The sequence below is a fragment of the Equus asinus genome, chromosome 10 (genome assembly GCF_041296235.1).
Source record: "Equus asinus isolate D_3611 breed Donkey chromosome 10, EquAss-T2T_v2, whole genome shotgun sequence".
Taxonomy (NCBI): Eukaryota; Metazoa; Chordata; class Mammalia; order Perissodactyla; family Equidae; genus Equus; species Equus asinus.
In genome coordinates, this window is record NC_091799.1 from 99,928,924 (window position 1) to 99,951,004 (window position 22,081).

The 22,081-nt window shown below is 44.3% G+C and overlaps 1 protein-coding gene across 8 annotated transcripts in view; it reads left to right on the forward strand.

The window, feature by feature from the left end:
- Positions 1-22,081, forward strand: part of CTNND2 (catenin delta 2) — an 888,692-nt gene that overhangs the window by 862,266 nt on the left and 4,345 nt on the right. For 6 of the 8 annotated variants that reach the window (XM_070519868.1, XM_044779487.2, XM_070519863.1 and 3 more), the window contains 3 exons: positions 8,237-8,363; positions 12,190-12,321; positions 17,645-17,718. In XM_070519868.1, the coding sequence (XP_070375969.1) occupies positions 8,237-8,363; positions 12,190-12,321; positions 17,645-17,718 (333 nt within the window). The remainder of the gene's footprint in view (positions 1-8,236; positions 8,364-12,189; positions 12,322-17,644; positions 17,719-22,081) is intronic. The other 2 variants (XM_070519864.1, XM_070519865.1) reach the window with 1 other exon arrangement.

The window sequence follows — 22,081 nt, forward strand, 5'->3', positions numbered from 1 at the left end:
TCCTCCATCGGCAGTGTCCTCTGTTCCTTCTCCAATTCAGCATTAAGGGTACGGGGGTGCACTCCACGGCTCAGCTGGCAGTGACACGATGCGCTCTGGCAGTCAGGGGCAGAGGAAGTCTTTGAACACTCCCACATGACTCCCTCATTCCATCACACCTAAATGCTCTACACACCTCATGTGGGCATGTACAGCACAAAGACAGCAGTGACACAGGTCATCAGTGCTCCCTGCCCAGTAATGTTCCCACAAGGTGACCCGTTGGGAAACCACCCCCTTCAGTCTGGTAGGCACATTCCAGCAGTAGGCATGGGCTCCTGTACCCAACCCTAAAAGAAACTGGAGCATATCTAATGAGAAATTGTTGCACTCTCCCTTGTCTTCCTTTTTTCCTGGCTCTCCTAAAGATGTGTGTTGGGGAGAGCCGAGTGTATTTGCCGTGGACAGGTGCTTGTGTTTTCTGAGCTGCAGGATGCAAGAAGCAGTAGAGGTGTGGCGGGGTGGGGGGTGCTGGGTGAAGAACATGCTCTGAGAGCTCTGCAGGGAATCAGCACCCATGCAGGGCCAGATGTGGCAAGTATAATGATGCTTCCGAATTATTTACAAGACTGGTTAAAGATGAGGCAGTTTTACATACCTCTCATTGAAACATGGACAGCTGAGAGCAATTACCATTTAAAGTGGAGCAGGCAAGCCGTAGGCCACTACTTTTTTTTTTTTAGGTACCAGTTTACCTAAACTAACACTGCCTTCAGCCTAGCTGCAAGTATGTCATAAAAGGCAGATATAGCAACAGCAGAAGATGATATTGATGAGGTTGCTCTAAGCTAAAATAAAAAAACACAAGGCTCTGATAACCTTCATTTTTCCGCGAAAAATAAAGTTATAAGGACTGTAAAGGCTGCTGTAAAGCCCGTAACTTTCATTAGCATTTCATTTTACAATAATTAATGCAGATATCTTTAAAGCATTGCATCCAGCTAGCATTTATTACGTGTCTCTGTGCTGCAGGTACTATGCTAGGAACCAGGTCTTCAGAAATAAGCAAGGACCCAGCAAGGGAGACAGACAGGATCGCAGCAGCCTGGAGTATGACCTCATAGCATTTTGTTCGTAGCAGGCAAGGAAACTATAGCAGCATTGCTAAAAACTTCCCCCAATCTCGGAGGCATAATTCACATAGCAGGAGTGATTTAATGCATGTGCATGGCCTTCCTCCTGTTGACCTAGCACAGAACTGAGCAGGAAAAGTAAGATTTGACAAGTAGAAAAAGGGATGGTGCTATGCCAGGTCGTGGAGCTGCCTGATCAAAGGTGTAGACGGGTGAAATTGAATCACATAGCCAGTGAATGCTGGGTAATCAGGTGCGATTGGGGCTCAGTGTGGGGGGCACCTCTGCTCTGAGTTCAGGACCTATTTTTGTTCCTGTGGAAGTCAACCTTGAGAATGCCTGATCCGACATTCCCGAATGGAGTGGCAGACTTAAGGGCCTCCTAGGGTTTAGCACTTTAAAATGTATTCTGTAGCCCTATTAGTCGCTGCCACTGCTGTGTAGAAAATCCAAGCCAGTGGTTCGCAACCATGCTATTCATTAACATCACCTGGGGGCTTTTGAAAAGACCAATGCCCAGGCCCTACTCAGAACAATTTAAACAGAATCACAGGGACTGAGGCCCAGATGTTCCTATTTTTAAAATTGCCCAAACTGATTGAGTCATTTTGCCCTTTATTTATGGAAAAGAAACTGAGACAGAGCTCACCAGTAATTATAATCTTAATGTATGCTGGGAGAGAAAGGCTGACACCTGACAGCTTTCTAATTCCCCCTCTCTATCCACAGACCCAAGGTGAACAAGGTGCTGAGCCTTGACAAACAGCTCTCGCTCATCCTTTGCACACAAACCTAACAAATTCACGTTTTGATCTGAATTGAATGTCTTGCACAGTTTCCAGAATAAGAAACTATGTATGGGGCGAGTGTCTGTCATGCTAACCTCGTGTAGACCAGTCTGAAAGCCACTTAGTCACTTCCTCTGAACTCTGTTCGTGGAAGTCTCTTGAGTAACACAGCCTTCTTGGAGCTCTTTACAGGATGGTCAAAAATATAAAATGGAGATTATTATCAATTCAGGAACCTCAAAATACTTAAGGAGAAGATGTGTAGGAACGACAAACAGTGACCACCATGTAGACATACCCTGAAGAGCAGTTGGTCACGAGGCTACCAAGAACGTTACCTTGATTCTTGTGCATTCTGGGCCATTGCAAGTCTTGATGCAGATGGTAGTAGCTTTGGGGAACAATACCATTTCATAAAGAGACATGTCGGGAACTTTAACACAGAAGCTGGAGTTGGTGGAAGGACAGAAAAAGGGTAAGATAAAGAAAGTCAGATTATTCCTGGTGGCAATTTAAAGTTCAATGACTTTGAACTCCTCTTTTGGATTTCTATCTCTATACATTTGGAACAATTTAACAACCTCCAGTTTTAAGTTTAATGTGTTAAAAATAAAAACCAATTTGAAGTGCAGATATCATATCACATTTTTGACAGCTTGGCTGGGTCTTGTGCTGAAGGGCACAACTTCTCGGTCATTCTGCTGGAGGTGAACGACAGACATGGAAAGAGTTCCTTATCGTCAATATTAAGGATTAGCGGCCTTCCCTAGTTACTCTGGCTATTCGTCATTCCATTCCTCTTCCCTGAGCTTTCTTATCTAACCCCTGGAAGCCAAAGGGATGACCTGAAGGGAGACTAAGGTTAAGCACCCAACAGAATAGAATTCAGGAAAAAGCCTCTGGCCTACAGTGAGTTAAAATTTTAAGAAGAAGGAGTGATCAGAGAGGCAACTAATGATTTAAAATCTACATGCCCAGGTTGTATGTGTTTATATAAACCACTTTCAAGCCTTTCTGAGTGACAGTGGGAAATAAACAAATAATAAATTGATTACAGGCTGGCCAAATAACAAGTATATATGTGACTATTTGGATGAAAGGAGTATTCGCTTAGCAGTAACTTTCCCAGAGAAAATATATCTTCATTTCCCTTCTGCTTTAGGAAAAGAAACATTTTTTTTCAATGGAATGATGAAAAATTTCATGCAATAAAAGATAGGGAGGGTCATGAGATTTATTCTCAAGGTAATTAATTATTCAATATAACTAGAATGAGTGTGGATTGATCTAGCATTCAGTGTTACTCCGTTTTCCATGACATTTGGAAGTACATACCGTAAGAACTAAAACTATAAGGGCCCTTGTGGGCATTGTTGAACGCGACAGTGTTGGGGTTCTTCTTCAGTCATCGCACCCTTCACTCCGCATCAGTGAATGAGAGGGAAGATGGAGATGGAGAAGGAACCAGGTCACCTTTCCTTGTTCCTCCAGGGGTTCCCAGGCTGTGGCTTGGAAAACCGCTCCACTCAAGAGAATTAACTGGGTTTCCACTCGGCTCTGTTTCCTGAAATCCCCCTCTCCCACCTCCATCCAAAGCTTCTGTGCCCACATGCAGACAGTCGCTGGCCATATGCAGAGTGTTTGACTCAAGGGTGGCATTCTCAGTGCCTCTTACACACTGCTCATCATCCTCAGGTATCTGCTGATCCCAGCACCCGTGGACAAGTGACCTGCAAGATCACATTTCTGTCTTGCATTAGCATTCTCAGAATTGGATCTTATGAAGGATTTGAAAGCTTTCTTGGTATGTCCTTAGAAGAGTTCCTTCCTTCGTAAGGAGTTTTATTATTACATCCACTTTCCTGACATTTCCAGAGATGTAAATACTTACATAGTCCCAAAGTAATCTAAGCATCGTGAAATCCGAACTGCTGAGCAAAACATATCTCCAGTCACCTGTAGAAGACAGAGATGCTGAGTAATCCATTGATATCTTGCCAAGTAAAACCAGACCTAGAGTTTGTGCCACATTTATGTCTGGTGTCCCCTTCGGTCTTAGAACATATCAAACAGTAGCCAACATTCTTACTGTGAGGTCCTTGCTCCCCTTTAATGACATAAGGAATATCATTACCTAGTCATGACCGGGGATGCCAAGGTTTTACTTAAAGCAATTTCCTGAGCCACCACCTAGAACCCTGAAGTATGTCTTCTACATTGCAAGTAAGACAAACATAAAATGATCTGCCTCTCTTTGGTCATGTTTAAGGATTTTTGCTGTCAACAAAGCATTCCCTTCAAACAAAAGGAATTTCTTTTTTAAGCAATTTTGTGATTGTTCCCGTACATGAGTAATGGTGCATACACTTTGGAAATACTTTCCATCCTGCACATGTTTTCATCTAAGATTGCTCCTTCCCTATCCTTGCCACCACCCTCGGACGGTTGAAAGGAAATGCACAGAAATCCCATGGAGACATTTTCTCCTCCTGCCCTGACTCCTGCCCCTAACCATGACACTCCCACTTTCCCATAAGGAGGATTTGTGCTGTGTGCCCTTCATGCCTCATTACCTCGGTCACCTCCAATTGCCCAGGAGTCCTGAGCCATCCGTTGTTTCTGGACTCTTGTCACTCAAAGGCTCTGAATAGCCAGTAGTCTGCCCCAATATTCCACCATTCTCCTACCAACCTCCCATCCTTTCCTCCCTTAACCTACTATCTGCTGTCAGCAAAATCTCCTCTATGCATTACCGGCTCCTTCATTTTTTTAATCTTCTTGCTCTGACACCAGGCTGTCCCTCAGGGCATGCCATCCCTACCCCACCCACCTTGCAGCCCTCGCAAGTGATGGTGCTTTCATTTCCCGTCCCTCTCCCAAGTCACTGGGCTCAGAGGTAGAGTAGGAATCCTCCTTGCTCCTCATTGCTCTTTCCAGAAATTTCTCTTCTCCCCACCCTCAAGAAAACCCCCGGCATCCGTCAAGTACCCTCACTCCAACAGTCTATGACCCTCTTCGGATCTCCAATCCACTGACTAGTTTTCTCTCTCTATCTCCTCCACCGCATCTTCACTTTCCTCTCTACCTGGCTTAGATTCCATGGGCTTCCATGATGTGCCCTTTGAATTCCTTTGTCCCTGTTTCCCTCCAACTTACTTTCCTGACCACCCCCATTCAATTCCCTCTGGTCCCCACCTGCCCCAGGCCAGCTGAATGTGGCTGGAGAAAAACAAGCAACCAAGCTGACTAGTTGTCTCATTTTAAATTCATTGCCACATGCTTCAAGTCACCTCTCAGCACCCTGGCCACCCAACCACTTGGCCGTAGTCAGCTTGCTCTGCACTTACCACAAGAACTGTTTCACACCTTCTATTCTTCTTTTCCTCTTTCCTCTCTCCTTCCTTCCCTTCCTCGCTGCTCTTCTATTCTCTAAACTCCACCTCCTTCTCACTCTCTGCAGATGACCTCACTTCTCCTCCCCCACCCCAAGAAAATGTATGAAAACAAGAGAGAACACCCTCATCTTCCTATTACCAAATCTACCCATCTCCTTGCTGCATCTGCAGCTGCACGGCCTGCCTGTCCTTCCTCCTCTTTCTGTGGCCAATGAGCCCATTGTTCACTGAATCCTATCCACCGCCCCTTTCTTAAGAACTTTCCTCCTGCAATTTTTCCCTCTCTCTCCTGCATCACCAGTTTTTTCCTCCTCTATGTTGAGTCATTCCCATCAGCAAACAGAATGCTGCAATATCATCCAGGTGATATATTAGAACATCTCTTGGTCACTCAATCTCCTCAAGCCCCATTTCTCTGCTCCCCTTAATAATAAAACTTTGCCAAAGGCAGTCTGTACTCACTATTTCTCCTTCATCAATTCTTGTTATCTTTTGAGCCCACCTGAGTTAGACACTGACCAATCTGACCAAAGAAAGTACTTTTGTCCCAGTCATGATGACTTCCATCTTCCCAAGGCCAGTGGTCAGTTCTTGGTCCTCCCTATTATTCACTTGGTCTCCTTCTCCTCTATTATGAATCGTCTTTCCTAGTCTTGCCTGACCTCACACCCTCCTGGTTCTTCTCCCAACTCACTCTGTTCCTTCTCAGTCTCCTTTGAACCTTCTGCTTTCACCCTCTCTAAATATCGGAGTGTCTCAGGGCTCGGCTCTTTGTCCTCTGCTACTTCTATTTGCATTCACCTGCAAGGTTTCCATGGATTCTCTTTGCTTTAAATAGTATCTATATGCTGAACTCCAAAATTGTATCTCTAGCCCTGACATCACTCCTGAAATCACAGTTTTCAGATTCTGCTTTATTCTGTACCATCTCCTTCGTGTCCAACAGGCGTGTCTAACCCAGCATGTGACAAATGACAGGATTGGTTAATAATTGGTTATAATTGGTTAATAAGCCACTTCTCTCCCAGTGTTCCATGTCTCAGTAAATGGCACCTCCAGTCCCTGTGGTTCACACCAGAAGCATTGGGGTGAGGTTTGATTCCTCTTTACCACACCCAACAGCTGAGTCATTAGTGAATCCTCCAACATAGAATGCCAAATCTGCCCATTGCTCACCAGCCCCCATCCAAGCCAGGATCATCTCTCCAGTGGAATAGCTTTTTAACTGGTCTCCCTGCTTCTATTCTTCTCTCCCCAAACTGTCCGAGACACTCAGAAGGCTTCTTGCCTCCCCAGTGCCCCCTTGCTCACTCCTCTTCAGTCACTGGGACTTTCTGTTGTTCTCACATGAGCCAAACCCATTCCCACCCAAGGGCTTTCACTTCTGCTCTCCCCATGGCTTGGAAAATCCAGCCTATATCTTCAGTGTCTAGCTCCTTGTCATCCACTAGATCCCTGCTGCAGTGTTCACTTTTCGCAGAATGCTTGCCCAACCACACTCCGTAAACTGGCAACACCAGCGCTCCCCACCTGCATTCCTCCCTCCCCAACCCTGCTTTTTGTTTCCTTTCAAGTGCTTACCAATATACCACATTTTTGTATTAATGTGTTTCTTTCCTTGCCTACTGTTTGACTTTGGGTGGCCTATTAACTTTCTAAGGCTCAGGTTCCTCCTCTGTCCAATGGGGATAAAAATATTATCCAGCCCTCGGGATTGTTGAGAAAATCTTACCTTGTAGTAAGTACGCAATAAGTGCTAGGTAATAGCTTTTAAAATAGCCTATTTCTAATCTTGGCTTTTATACCACCAATCAAGTAGAATGGGAATAATGAGAATTAGATAAACAAAGACACAAATACTGAAATGAGTATGAATTCTGTTCATCTATTTATGTGTGCAATGATTCTTTATAGAGCATTGAGTTCCTTAAAAGTCTAAATATAATCAGAAAAAGAAAGAGCTAAAAGAGTTGAAAATGGTTGCTTCTGTGAAGCAGGAATTGGGGGTGGGGCTGGGCTGGTGTCTGTTTTTCTTTGTAATAAAGTTGGTACTATTTGACATATTACTTTGATGGAAATAAACTTGAATTACAAAAGAAAAAAGACTGGAAGGAAATACCATGACATCTTAGTAGGAGTTCTCTGGGGAGTGGGAGGGTGGAATTATTGGCTATTTTTATTTTCTTCTTTATGCTTTCTAAATTCACAAAACGATCCATAATGTATTTGTATGGTTTTCATAATGAAAAATAGTATATGTGCTTTTCATATATTAACTAGATATTGGAGGTCTAATGGAGGATTAATTGTTAGGATGCATTTTTAAAATGATCTAAATTGAAAAATGTAATTCCTGGGGCAAACCAGAGAACATACCAGTCTAGATGTGAACACTCAGCAACAGTCACGCTGAAGGCCTTCTTCAGGGAAGGAGGTTGGAAACAACATAAAGGAGATAAATGGCTTCCCCTTCCCAGGATCCTGCTAGGCATTCTGATCACTAACAGACTGGTCCTGGGATCAAAAGAGTAGACACTTTTGGAAAACTGTGAGGTGGTTGGAAAGACGGCCAGACAGAGCTGGAACCAGGTAGGCAAAGAATAGACAGTTTCAGGGTCATCCAACATTCAAGGTGTCATATTTTCATTTAAATAAAAGCTTCTGGCCAAAGCTGGTTTGCAAAGAAGTCATTTATTCCACATATGAGAAAGAAAGCAAGCACTAAAAGCAGGCCTTCCCCCAGGAGGCTGTCTGGAGGGAACAGGAGATGGGTCTCCATTCACGCTCATCTCTGTTTACATTGATGGCACAGAGCTCCATGATCTCTTTCGACAGACTGTAGAAATGGTTTGCAAATTCAAGTGCTTGGAATTTCGAAATGTCAGGAGGTGAAGAGTCACTCTGCCTTCCCTACTTAATGGGAGCATGCTGTCTATTGCAGGATGGATGGTCACAATATCACTTTGTAGCCTCATCTTCAACCATCGAGAGGGATCGGCAAAGACCCTACTCCTCCTCCCGCACGCCCTCCATCTCCCCTGTGCGCGTGTCACCCAACAACCGCTCAGGTAAGAGATGCCCAGGGCCAGCCAAGCCTGTTCCCTTGGAGACAAGGCCCTTCTTCCCAGCCCCTTAGCTGATTCCCACAGAGAGGAGAACCATCCCGATTCCAACGTTTGCTAGAAATATCATATGAATCTGATGTCTTTTTATTGGCGACTTTGTGTTATGTATACACAGACTCAGAACAAATCTTTCTAGCAGATTCCTAAAAATCTCTAACAGGTGTCATGCGCATGAAATGCGTGTGCTGGACCCACATCCAGTGAGAAACAAATATAAATGAAATTGTCAAGTGTTTGTAAATTGGGGTTTTTTCGTGCACGTTTTTCCAACTCAAAATAGTTTGAGTTATATTTTATTGATCATAATTGGGATAACAGAGGAGGGGAGAGAGGGTGTGCTGTTTCTTCCTTTAGAATGACCTATATTTGAAATATACCCTTGAGGATTTCATTACTATTCTGTATCTGATTAGCTTTTTAATATTACCTTTAAACCAGCTGATACATCACTGATAAATTCCTGGTACAACTAACTGTACCTTTTGTGTCATTCAATTTACTTTTTTCCTAATTTTATCACCTTCTTATTGCTTAAATTTTGAACTAACTTCTCTTATTTACTTGTAAAGGTACTTTATTTTTACACCCTTTTTCAATCACATTATATGAAGCCAAAGATTAGAGAAAAAATTAAAGGAAAAATATGAGCACATCATTTAGTATATAAGTGGTATAGATTTTAGTGTTGTTTTACTCAAAGTGAAAGTTTTTAAAACTTTTGATTTCTGCATTTGGTTTTTGTTGTGAGAAGGAAGGATGGATATGTAATTAGATATGCACACCCCCCCACACACACATGTAGACTTATAGTTAGGAATAGTTTCTACTTGCTCTTCGCTGCCTTCCTCTATTGAAGAAATAATATTTTCTGGAACTGACCCCGGGGGGTACGGTAGGCAGCACTCCCCAGCAGAGCAGCCCCTCCCCCTTGAGGACGTTGGTCATAAAACTTTACACCGCACTCTACTGTCAGAATGATGAGGAAAATCAGAAATGAATGGAGAATATTTGACTGAAATAAATTACTCTCTTCCAGCCCCATGAAAGCTTATATTTTTAGTGTGATGTTATTGCTGTAACGTTTTAGTCCCACACTAGAAGAGAGAATCAGGAATCTCCCGATCAGGAGAAACTTCCACCTGTCTCAGAAACATGGAGAGAGCCTTTTAAGCATCTTATTTCCATAATCCTTAAAAAGATAAAGAGCGTTGAGTCTGGGAAGCACAAGGATGGTGTCTTTGTAAAAGCTCTAATTATTAAGTGCCAATCAGTGTTAGGAAGATGCAATGATGTAATAGATGGGAAGGTGCCCGGAGAGAGAAGCAGCACTCTCTCAGGCTGTTCCCATCCCAGCCGTTCAGCCAGGGTGCTGCCTGGTTATCTCCTAGGAGAGGCACATTGATGATACCCAATCAACACTTGTTTGCATGGTTTGATTTTTCCTCGAGTGTCATCCTGATTTATCGGAGCCTCAGGCCACTATGTGTGAGGTCTCAGGAGATAATTACACACCTGAAGTCATTTAATAAACCCCACCATCTGTGCAATATTAGATTCTAATTTCTAAAGCTTTGGTTAAGAGGCTTCAAGATATTGTCTCTTCGTGATTGCCTGGCAGTAACTAATAAAAGGCTAGCCTTTATGCAAGAAGACTAGGAGCTAAGGAGCAAGAGCAGGAAAGGGACTCTCCTGGGAGAGAAAGATGGAGAGCAGAAGAGAGAAGAGAGGGGCAGAGGGTAGAGGAGGTGAGTGAGATGCAGTGGCCGATGTTCTAAAAACATGCAGGAACTGGGCACAGAATCCAGATGAGTTACATAGAGCAGACATGGTTCGCTTCCTGCCTTCCCATTGGATTTACACCCAGAGATTCTGGTCCTGCTGGCATTGGGTGGGGCTCAAGCATCAGTATTTCTTGAAGTATTCCAGCTATTTAATTCTAATGGGCCGCCAGCACTGGCATCCTCTGAGAGTTTCAAGAGCTGAGCACTGAGCCTCAATTTTGTTTTGATAGGCTTGAGAAGTGGGTGGGGAGCCTTTCAGGAGACGTGGAAAGGATGGGCACAGGCTCCCTCTGTTTACCTTCCCAGCATTTGGCTGTGACTTCTGCTGAGCACTCTGCCTCTTATTTCTGGCTTATTTCCACATCCATTTCCCAACTTGACTGAGCGCTCCTCCAGTTCAGACAATCTGGACATTACTCACGTTTCCTTCTCTCAGTGTCTAGCATAGGGATTTGCACATAGACAATACTAAGTTTGATAAACTGAATCAAGTGGCTTAGACAGTGAAAAGAGAGGTACATTGAGGGAGCAAGTAGGCCCAGTGGGCTGGAGCTGAGGGATCCTGCAGAGGGTGTAAATGATAAGCTGAAAGGTAAACTGAGGCTTGATTGGGGAGGAGCTTGGACACTAGCCAAGGAAAGAGGAATTTATCCTAAAATAAGAGTTCCCCAGACTTCCTCAAGCCTTAATAATCACTAAGTATGCTTGTTAAATATGGATTCCTAGGCCCATCCACTGAAAATTCACTCAAAAGGTTTGGGATGGGGTCCTGGAATCCCTAAATTCTCAGGTGAGTCTTAAGGTAAACAAGTTTATAAAGCACTGCCCTCTGGCATAGGAAGCTGGGGAAGGCTTTGGGGCAGAAGAGTTCTTTGCTGAGCTCATATTGAGTTAGATGCAATTGACTAAGCTCCGAATATGAGTGGCTTTGTTGAGGAGCGTGGAGATCGATGTGAAGACAGCCCACGCGGTGGGGAGCACAGCTAGCTGTCTTATTAGCAGCACACATACTTATTACTTCACTTCTTCCAACACTTCTCTGTTTTCACAGTGCTGTTTAGTTGCTCCTAATCCATCTGATCTTTTCAGAAAACTAAACCTCTTTTTGTTTGCTTCCTTACCTCCAAATTCAGCCTTTCCTCTGTTCTGGGACCAGTTTGTTAAAGAATCATGGAATTCCTGGGGGAACCCTCTAATTACATCCATCATTGTAGAAATGGAGACACAAAGTGATAACAGGGGTGGCTCATTTCCGGGTCCAATGGGCAGCAAGTGGCTGAGGTGTGAGGTATAGGTGAGAGATTGTTGGGAACATTCATTGAAAGAGCTGGAGCAAGGATGCCCCATCAGGAAAAAGGGGCTGTCTGAACGCCCTGCCCGCAGCCCACCCCAGCAGACTTCTGGAGAAGCGGGTTGGGCTATTTCTGGCCTGCAAATCATCCAGGTGGAGAATTGCTTTCTCTGCCTTTAGGGCAGTTTCTGGGTGACTCAATATTTAAGTAAAACTGTATTTATTTTCATCAGGGATTCTTCAATATCAGCAATAGCTCCTCTGAAACACATCTAATTTACAAAGGAAGGAGAGATGAAAGGGAGGGAGAGAAGGAAGGAGGAAAAGGGACGGAAAAGAGAAGAGAAAAAGGAAGAAAGAAATCAAGACCAATCTCATTCTTAAAACTGTCCCATACACCTTAGGGGGTCATGTCCACACCAGGATGTCTCTCTAGGGAAGATGGCCCTTGGATATAATCCTTAATTACCTGCCTCCAAATCTCATGTCCCCTTAACTATAAAGCACCAAATGACACAAGGAAAGGAAAGGGGGTGAAGACAAGAGCCAAAAGAACAAAAAAATTTCCAGGTCCATGCATACAGATTGACATATGTTCCGCCTTAAGGTGTCCTTATGACCTTAGCTGTTGATGTGAAAAGCTATCCATGCTGTGGAATGACACACAGAAAGTCATCCTTTTGATTTCTTTATGTAGCAAGTGCCCCAGCTTCACCTCGGGAAATGATCAGCCTCAAAGAAAGGAAAACAGACTATGAGTCCACTGGCAGCAATGCCACTTACCACGGCACTAAAGGAGAACACACTTCCAGGAAAGACACCATGACAGGTGAGCTCAGCTTTGTGCATTTCCTCCTCAGAGCTGGTGACTGGATTTGGGACAGGGCAGAGGGCTGGGGCATCAGACTTCAAACCAAGCTTGGCAGCTCAGCAGGACTTAGCAGCTCACGGGTCACTTGAGAGCTTGACAAGGAAGATTCCCAGGAATTGGACATGAGGAGATTAAGCCTGAGGTATAAAAACTGAGCATCTTATTCCTGAAAATAGCTAAGAGAAAATGTACTCTAAATACATTTTATCCTCAGTCCTACTTTACCTCCCCCTTTCCTTCTTGCTTGCTCAGCTCATAACATTCCCCCAAATTGGAGAAAGGAGTCACTGTAGATTTCTTCCTAGTTGGCATAATCCAGGGTGGAGGGGTCCAAGATGGTGGATGCTGTATAACCAAGCTATACTTACCCTTTAGGAATGGAGGGAAGGGAAAGAGGATAAGAAAGGAAGGAGAGGGTAGGAGAGGGAGGAAAGGGGAGGCAAGCAAAGGAGGAGGATTTCAGGGAAACCCACAGGACTCCCATTGAGACATCCTCTCTTGCCATGAAACCAACCTATTATCATGACAAACTCTCAAGAAGATTCATTAGAATCAGTGACCACAATTTCCCTACAGAGGCATTGATCTTTTATGCCCTTCATCCTTCACTACACCTCTCATCCATTGTGTCTCCTTTCTCGTCAGCTGGGACCCCATGGAGGCCAAAATGAGTGCCCATCACCACCCCTCCAGGATGCCCTCCCAGCCTGTCTAAAAACCAGCCTTGACCTTAACTCTCGTCTAAGTCCATACTGCTTTCCTTGGGGCAGAGCTTGCTGCTCCCATTCATCATCCCTTCTGGACTTCCACAGACTCCCTCCTCCCCGCCCCAGTTCACCCCTCCTCCAAGAAGCAGAAGTCGAGGGTATGGATGTAGAGGGGGTTATGCCTTGCGAGCAGAGCTGCCAGAACCATCAGAATCTCTCACAGGGGATTCCACTCCCTTCTTTGCTTATGGATGCAGAGATGGGTCCCTCCTGAAAACAGGCCATGAGGAATAGGTCTTTAACAGAACAGGGCCAGATCTAGGTCATTCATAAAACTGGAGTGTGAGGGGTGCAGTCCTAAACAGACACTGAGACCATCTTATCAGAAGAATCTTAAAAGCGTGAGGCGCATTTCTCTGATATGATTTAGGTGTAGACCCGCAGGGAAGCAGAATAGACAAATTGGATGATTTATTGGGATGTCTTCCTGACCCAGGATGTCTAAGATAAATTTTTCTAATGGTAAATGTATTTACCCCAGAGGTGGTGTTTTCCGTGGTAGCTGCACAGCTGCATAAGAAAAGCATAGTAAACAGATGCTTAGGAGCCTCACCTCAAGTCAGCACTCTGCCTCCATGTGCAGACCCTACAAGGGAATGTCTCACTCTTATGCCTGAACGTCTCCTGAATGGGAGAACGAAACTCCTTATGTAGGACCCTTATTATTCTCATTGACTGGTTCTTTTTTCCCCCATACATCTTGCCCCCATTGTAGATGAGCATGAACAAAGGAAATTAGCAATCTGAATGCCGAATGCCTAGAGTCAAGACATTCTGTAGAGAATCTAATTTGTACTGATTACTCCAGAATAGAAGTGACACCAAAGTCACCTGACCCATTCATTTTGCTACTATTATTGCCCTAGGTAGCCACATCAGTGGCAGTCTGGATGGCAAATTGGGATTATAATTACAAGAATAATTGTGAAATTGACTGCATTGTTATTTAAGTTTGACTTTTTCTTTAACTCTCTTGCCCAGTGAACTCATTCAAAAGGCTTTTAAATGTTGGTGTGTTGGTGTTGAAATAGTTCCAATGGTACATGATCATGCCCTGCAGCCATAATAAAACCTAAAATGTTTCTGATGTTTAATATTCCTAGAAAATGGCAGGGGTTTTGACAACTCCAGTATTGAGATATATGTAATTCTTCAAACTTAGTTAGAGGCTTAAACAGCTTTGCTCTAACTTACTTAAAAATGCAATTCAAAACTACACTATCCATCATGTAGCAAGCCCAAAAGAGCAATAAGATCTTTATTGAATAATTTGTTTATACAGGAAAGTTCGCTTTAAGCCAACAAATACTATGTAAAAGTTATTAGTATCACAGTGATAGTGATAGTGACAGTGGCGGTGGTTGTGATGGTGGTGGTCATGGAGGAGGTGGTGATGGTAGAGAGGGTGGTGGTGGAGGTGGTGGAGCTGATGGTACAGGTAGTGATGGTGGGGGTGTTGGTGGTGAGAGTGGTAGAGATAATGATGTTGGGTGTTGGTGGTAAGACTGGTGGTTATATTTGCCACCTTCTCCGGTGGCATAATAAATTCCCAGCCAAGCCAGGTGGGAGCCAACATTTCATACAGGAATGCAAAGGATGCATTGCCAACCCCCGATCTACCGCACTTTAGTAAATGCCCGTCATTCGGTGCTTACTTGCAGATCAGATTTCTTATGACATCCACATCAAGAGCAGTACCTTTTCTCGTTAATGAATAAATCCAGGGGACACCTAAAGTTCAGTGCAATGAAAAGTACCTTAAAAACTGCTATCTTCCTTGTTTCTAAGGCATCAGAGGACATCCTACCTTTTCCCCCAAAAGAAACATTCCCTCTGCTGTGGGAAAACCATGGGAAACTTCGCCCTCAAAATGCAACATGGAAAAGTGTAAAGCAGTTCCTTGCATGGGTTATAATTTCCTCTACTGAGCACTTAGAAATGCAGATCCATTTAGGTTTCCATTCCAGCTTCCCTCACTCACCTTTTCTGGATTTATTTCCTAGCTTAGATGGAGTCTCTTAAAATGTCCTCTCTCCTTAGTGTGTCTCTGCCACTGAGGAGCCCTCAGAAAGCCAAAGTCAGCTGTTCACCGAGGCACGCAGGGCTGTTATAGCTATTTCTTATGGTCATGATTCCCTAGGAACATTACGTGTTCAGAAGCACGCATCAGAGAAGAGCTGTGTGATCCCAGCAGCTTCATGGCCTAACTTTAAAATTCACCCAGGAGATTTTGCCCTCCCATCTGAGCTTCCCAAATGCTTTTACATCAAATGGTCTTTTCCGTTTTTGTCAGTGTCTTCTTATGCCTTTTATAGCCATTCTAATCTTCAGTAGGTTGATTCAGTTGGAAATTTGGGCCTATCCAAAAAAATAAAGGCATTTCCCTATGAGTCTACTCTGAGCTCAGACAGAGCGTCCATGAATACATCTGCTTCATGTGTCTTCAAAGGCCAAAAGTTCAATCTCAACTACACAGCCTCCAATAAACAGGTGAAGTGGGCCAAATAGCAGGAGGAAAGAACTTGCAGTAGAAACCTCTTTTGGTCAGAAGCCACAAACAGGACAGGGAGGGAGGCCAAGGCTATAATAGTTCATGTTCTTAAAAAAACCATTTTATTCTGAGTAACAGAAAAAAACAAAATTTCACCTTGTCCTTGCAGTGACATTTTCCAACAGGAAATTATAGCTCTGGAGGTAGATTTTCTAAGGTTCACTCATTCATTCATTTGCTCAGCAAACAAAGCACTCATTCTAGGAGCACCTACCAAGGCCAGACACCATCCCAGATGCTGGGGATACCAGCAAAGGTGGGAGGACAGACTGATCTCTGCCCCTCCGTGGCAGATTTCTGCCTTCTCTGTTTCTGCCCTTGTATGCAAAAGCAGGTAATACACAAGGTAAACAATAGAACAAGCTCGCCAACAAGGTAATATCACATGATGTTGAGTATGAGGGAGAAAATGAACGGGTTAATGAGATAGAGGGTGCCAGGTTAACTAACATGGTCAAGGAAGAGACATTTGAGCCAAACCCTAAACACCAACAGGGAGAGACAGTCCAGACTCTGGCAGAAGTGAGTTCCAGGGAGCAGGATCAGCAAGTACAACATCCCTTAAGCAAAACAAACTTGGCACGCTCGAGCAAGGAAAGAGAGCCTGCATAGCCAGGGCTCTCTGAACAAGGGAAGAGGGGTGGGAGTTGCTACATGAAGTTAGGCAAGGGCCAGATCATGTGGAGCCTTGTAGACCATACTGGGGAGCTTGAGATTCACCATAATCACAGTGGGCAGGGCATTGGAGTATTATAGCAGAGGGAGTGACATGATCCAATTTGTCTAACCAGACAGTTACTCAGCTGTTGGGAACAGGATAGATGGAGGAGCAGGGCCATTGAGGGGGAGTCTATTAGCAGCGGTCCAGGCAAAAGATGGTGGCTTTCACAGTAATACAGAGACAGGAGTGCTGTGCGTTCAACCAGAGAGTATATCAGAGTGCTCTTTAAAATTGACAATGGGCTCTCAGTTCTCACTTTCTAAGCAAAACTTCCCAAGAAGAGTTTTATTGCCAAACTCTTAAGTGCTTTTAGCAATAATCATGGTGGAGTGATAGATTATTCTGACTTTGTGTCTAGAGTGGCCTGTATCTGTGAGAGACTATATATGATGTGTCATCCTATTTCATTATCCTGTAGATACTAGAAGCAAATGATAAGTGCTTCTTTATTTCTAGAGTGTTTTGTACCCCACTGACACTCAATAAACAGTGTTTTCCTGAGCTTTCTTAAACCATGACCTGTCAGCAGCTACGAGGGGAGAGGTGCCCTCAGGCCTTCCTCTGAGCCTTTGGCATGAGCTTTGAGGGTTCCAGGTGAGAAAGCAGGCAAACGGGCACCCTTCCCAGGACATTGGAAGCTGCTGGCCACTGGAGGAGACCTTCCTCCCTTTCAACTAGACCACAAGCCAGATGGGGGGCTCCTGGACCTGTGTCTGGCAGGATTCTAAAGCTGCAGCCACCCAGTCGTACAGGGCAGCTGCCCGTGGTGCTTCCTCCCTGTCCTTGGGGCCTTCGAGAAATGCACTGTCTGAAAGATGATCAAGCACTCCTGTGACCTCAAATTAGAAATTTCATTCTTGTCATTCTCCAGCTTAAAACTAAGCTGCTGATACAGACTCCTGCATGCTTCAGTGCAGGTGACAAGCTTTTATTATTCGCCAGTTTTCCCCAGAAAAGAAGTCAGTAAAGCTGGCAGGGTGACCATCTGTTTGCTGACCCTGTCTACAGTCTGAGCATTATCACAAGAGGCCTACATGCAAGGGGGATTTTATAGAATAACTGTTCTTCTTTCTTAATATCTGTATGTAAAATGAAGTGTTCAGGGCCAAAGAATTCCTTCTTCTCGGAACGGTCCACGAGAAACCAAGCTTTGTTAGGGCAAGAACTCGCCTCGATAACCATTATTCCTCATTGGAAATCTTGCCTTCTTTGTTAATTTTTTTGTTCCCCTTTTGCTTTCAGCTCAAAATACTGGAATTTCAACTTTGTATAGGAATTCATATGGTGCGCCCGCTGAAGACATCAAACACAACCAGGTAAGGGAGACGCAGCACATTTGTGTTGTTTTTCCCTTGAGCTCATGTGAAATTTCCTGGAATTGTAAAAAAATAAGTTAACTTCTATCTTACATGCATAAAAAACTGAAAAAGAAAATAATGTTCCCTGTTGCTCTCCACGCACGTGTAACATACATGTTGTGTGGCAGGCATCAGAACGGCCCCAAATCTGAAGACAATTTTTGATTTCACTACGACCACGTGCTTCATCTGGTGGTGGAAAGCAAGTTCTCTGCTATGATGCAAAACTAAAAGAAAGCCCAATTACTCGAGTATAAGATGCCAGTTACTAGACAAATTGTCTAATTACTAGACAGGGATTAAGTAGCTCTTGTAACCCAGCCAACTCTCATTCAGAAGAAAGCACTCATTATACATGATAGTTATCAATAAAATAGACACATCAAGTTCAATATAAGTAGCTAAATAGAATGCGTCGTAAAATGCTTGCTACTCAGTCTAGTTGGGGAAGGCGGCATCAGCATGCCGGAGCGTGTTAGAAAGGCGGAAGAGATTCTTCTCTGGCCCCTAACCCTAACCCATCCAAGGTCTTCTGCATCAGAGCTGCATTTTATCAAAATGTCTAGGTGAGGGGCTGGCTCTGTGGTCAAGTGGTTAAGTTCACGCACTCCGCTGTGGCGGCCCAGGGTTCAGATCCTGGCTGCGGACATGGCACCACTCGTCAGGCCACGTTGAAGCAGCATCCCACATCCCACAACTAGAAGGACCTGCAACTAAGATGTACAACCACGTATGGGGGGTTTGGTAAGATAAAGCAGAAAAGAAAAAAAAAAGATTGGCAACAGTTGTTAGCTCAGGTGCCAATCTTAAAAAAAAAAAAATGTCTAGGTGATTCATGTACTTGTTCAAGTTTGAGGAGTGCTGGACAGTAGATACTTAAAGGACTGATCTAAATTTGTGTCTGTGTGTGTTTTATTCGGCAAACATTCACTAAGGCTCCTTTCTTCTGTGGTTCTATGGGAACTTTCAAAGCAAAGGGCACAGCCTCTGCTCCTTCTTCCCCCCGGGCCCCAAAACCCCATCTGGTCATCACGGAAACACCAACATTCCTCATAACTGTTGGCTCCTAATAACGGTTGCCAGAACTGTCTTCTGCTGATGGTCTAGATTCCTGCCATATGTTAGGAAAGTCGGGCTGAAGAGATGAACCTGAAACTTGTTGGCTTGATCACAAGAACCAGATGAAAGTAAACATGGAAGAGAAATGTGTTGTTTTGAACATTACTAAACACCCAGCAGAGCAGCCTCTTTGAAAAGGAGAGAGTCCCCGTTCTAGCCGGTAGAATGTCCTGTGCAGGACCATTTCCAAGAGAAGAAGGAGGAGACATGAAAAGTATCTCCTCAACCTTAAATTACTTTTTTCTCTAATCAGCCGTCAACAGGAGAAATGATAGTGGGTAAAGGAGTTATCCTTTGCCCTCAATTTTCCAGTCCATGTGCAGCCACTCTTGAAGGCATCTGGTGTTGTCTGCAACCCCCTAGTGAACGCCCAGGCCCCGCGGCCTGCCTGACATCTTGCTAACATCTACTTAGCCTCCTTCAGTTCTGGTCTTTGCTCAAAGCAAAAAGGCCAATGGATAAAATAGGGGCATGAGCTCTAGACAAGAGATCACCAGGAACGGCCCCCAACTCTTCATGTGTCAACATGCCTGCCCAAACATAAAGAAAAATGGAAACAAGATGTATTGGAAATGCCAACTCTGTTTATGGACATCAACCCTTTTTATTTTAGCAAGTACCAGGTACAGCAAAATATCTCTAGCTCTCAAAGTGCTTGTCATGAAGTGATAGGACCCTGATTTTGCATCCGAGAGCATAAGATTAGTCTTTAGTTTCTGCAAGTTGAGAGAAGCTCATCACCAGAATGGTCTTATTCTGCACTAGCCTTTCTCTCCAGGGAATTCTGCTATCATTGACAATGAAGAAACGCCTGGTGTGGCCCAGAGGTCCATGGCATCTCAGTGTGGCGGCAGTCTAGATCAGCTTGCAATTTAGATGTAGAGGATAGTCCAGAATGGTTCTGGGGGCACATTCTTTTCACATAAGCCTCTTCTGAGCATTTAAGCAAATTAGAATTAACGCACTAAGATGGCATCCCTGCTGTGAGAGTGAGCATAGCCTATGGTAGCGTTTTTCCCAGCATGCCTCAGAATGCACTCAACACAGCATCAGTGTGAATGTCAAGGCCACAGTGTCTCAGGAATGCTGCTGAAACCCAGCCGGTATGGAGGGCAAAGTCTGTGCCACTTGTCAGCACAGGGGAGACATTGCAGGCAGGTGACAGGCAGAGCTGATTGACCACCTGTGGTGATAGCTCATCATTATTCCCCTAGCGGGTCAAGCAAAGGGAGAGCTGGGTGACTGGACTGCTAACTCCATTCTGATATCAAGCAACACTTTTAAATGTTCACCAAAGAGAGTTGCTTTCTCCCTAAAAAATTTCCAAGGAAATCATTATGACACTCCAGTGAACTCGGGAAGAAGAGAATGAAGCATTTTACTTATTTTGGACTATGTTATTGGAATAAAATTTGTCTCCACTTTCAGCTTTCCCTCCTGGGAACTCAGTAAGGTATGACCGTCCTAACCACTAGAAAGAGGAGACAGTTTGATTCTCTTCCAGTTGGGTGGATCTAGAGACGACCTCATACACAGCATCTGTGATTCGGATTCTCTGGCCGTGTGGGCATGGCTGGCCATTCCAGATGGAATGTTTTCATTTTTAGAACTTTCCTGGACCAAAAGTGACCTCTTAACCTTGCAGCTAGTAAAGGCCCACCTTGAACAATTTAAATCGGAGGGATGCACTGGGATCCATTCAGTTTTAGTGTCAGAGCTTGTCCTCTATTGAGCGCTCTCATCTCCTGGGGGTCTTAGTCACCAGCTGGGCCTCATGAGCTTCTTGGAGGAGGCTGCACAATGACTCATCTCAGAGAAGAAGCAGCTCACTGAGGGAAACTGGTTTGAGGTAGATCTCGAAGAGGAAGTAAAAGACAATGAGAACTGAGAGTGAGGCAACAATCCGGATGCACGGCCAAGCGAGGGCCGGGGGCCGGGGCAATAGCTGTGAGCCAGGCTGTGGTGCTCCCCATGTGGCTACCTGGGATTCCAGTCGCATTTTCAGTAAATTCCGAGCTTAAGGACTCCTAGAAGAAACAACCATTAGTGTGAAATAAGGTTTGTGATTTTCAGTTTTTATGTCTCGGGTCAATAGGTCACAGACATCATTTTAAGAGTTAACTACTTAAACTCCAAAAATCCTATTGAGCTTCTACCAGTCCATCCCATACTTACAAAGAAAAATACCATAGTTAACTGTACATCCAGCTGGCAACAGAATTTTTGTTCATAAACTATAAACAAAGGGGTTTGATGTTTCGATGACCAGTATTCAAATTATTACTGATGGCAACATAAACAGCATTGTGAGTTCCTAGCTGATGTCCTCAGTCCCGCCACCAGGTAGGCAGGACAGATAAAATTGCCCCCAGAGATGAGAACATTGAGATTTAAGGAGGATAAGGGTTTGCCTTCAGTCACCCAGCTAGAAAGAGGCAAGGATTCAAACCTGGTTCTCCTCCCTTCTTGACTTATTTGCCTCCTTTATGCCAATGGTTCTCAAATTTGGCATGAGTCAGAATCACCTGGGTGGCTGATAAACACAGATTACTGGGACCTAACTCCAGATTTCTGATTCGGTAGGTCTGGGGTGAGGCCCCAAAATTTGCATCTCTAACACATTCCCAAGTGATGCTGATGTAGCTGGTCTTGGGACCACACTTTGAGAACCACTGATCCTTGCACGCAGCCTCCTTCATTGTATATTAACACACTGAGTCTTCAGCTTTCACCATGTGGTAAAGTTTGAAGATCTGTAATGAGCAGCTATTTCCCTTGCATTAGAAATAAATCCAATTTGTGGGCAAACTCAATGAGGAATAAACACAAAGTCTTCCATCATTATGCTAACAGATTGGAAAGGGGAAAAGTGGCGCTGTCCTTTATAATTTAAACTAAACATTCTACTACTGAGGAAAAAGTTCAGCAAAGATGATTTTATGGGAGCAGGAGCCACAGGACAGAGCACCAGGAGCGTGGGTCCTAGTGATCCCCATGTGAGCTTGCTGGTCACAGCTCCCCTTCCCTGAGAGGACACTGCCTTAAGGCAAAGCAGGCAACACCCTCAGGCCCCTTGGCTGTGCCAGGGCTTCTCCAGACCACAACAGATGCTCAAATTCAGAATATATCGCTGCTATATGTGAACATCATTCTACTTCTTTCATAGAAGCCTGGTTTATGCAAACTGTATCACATGAAAAAA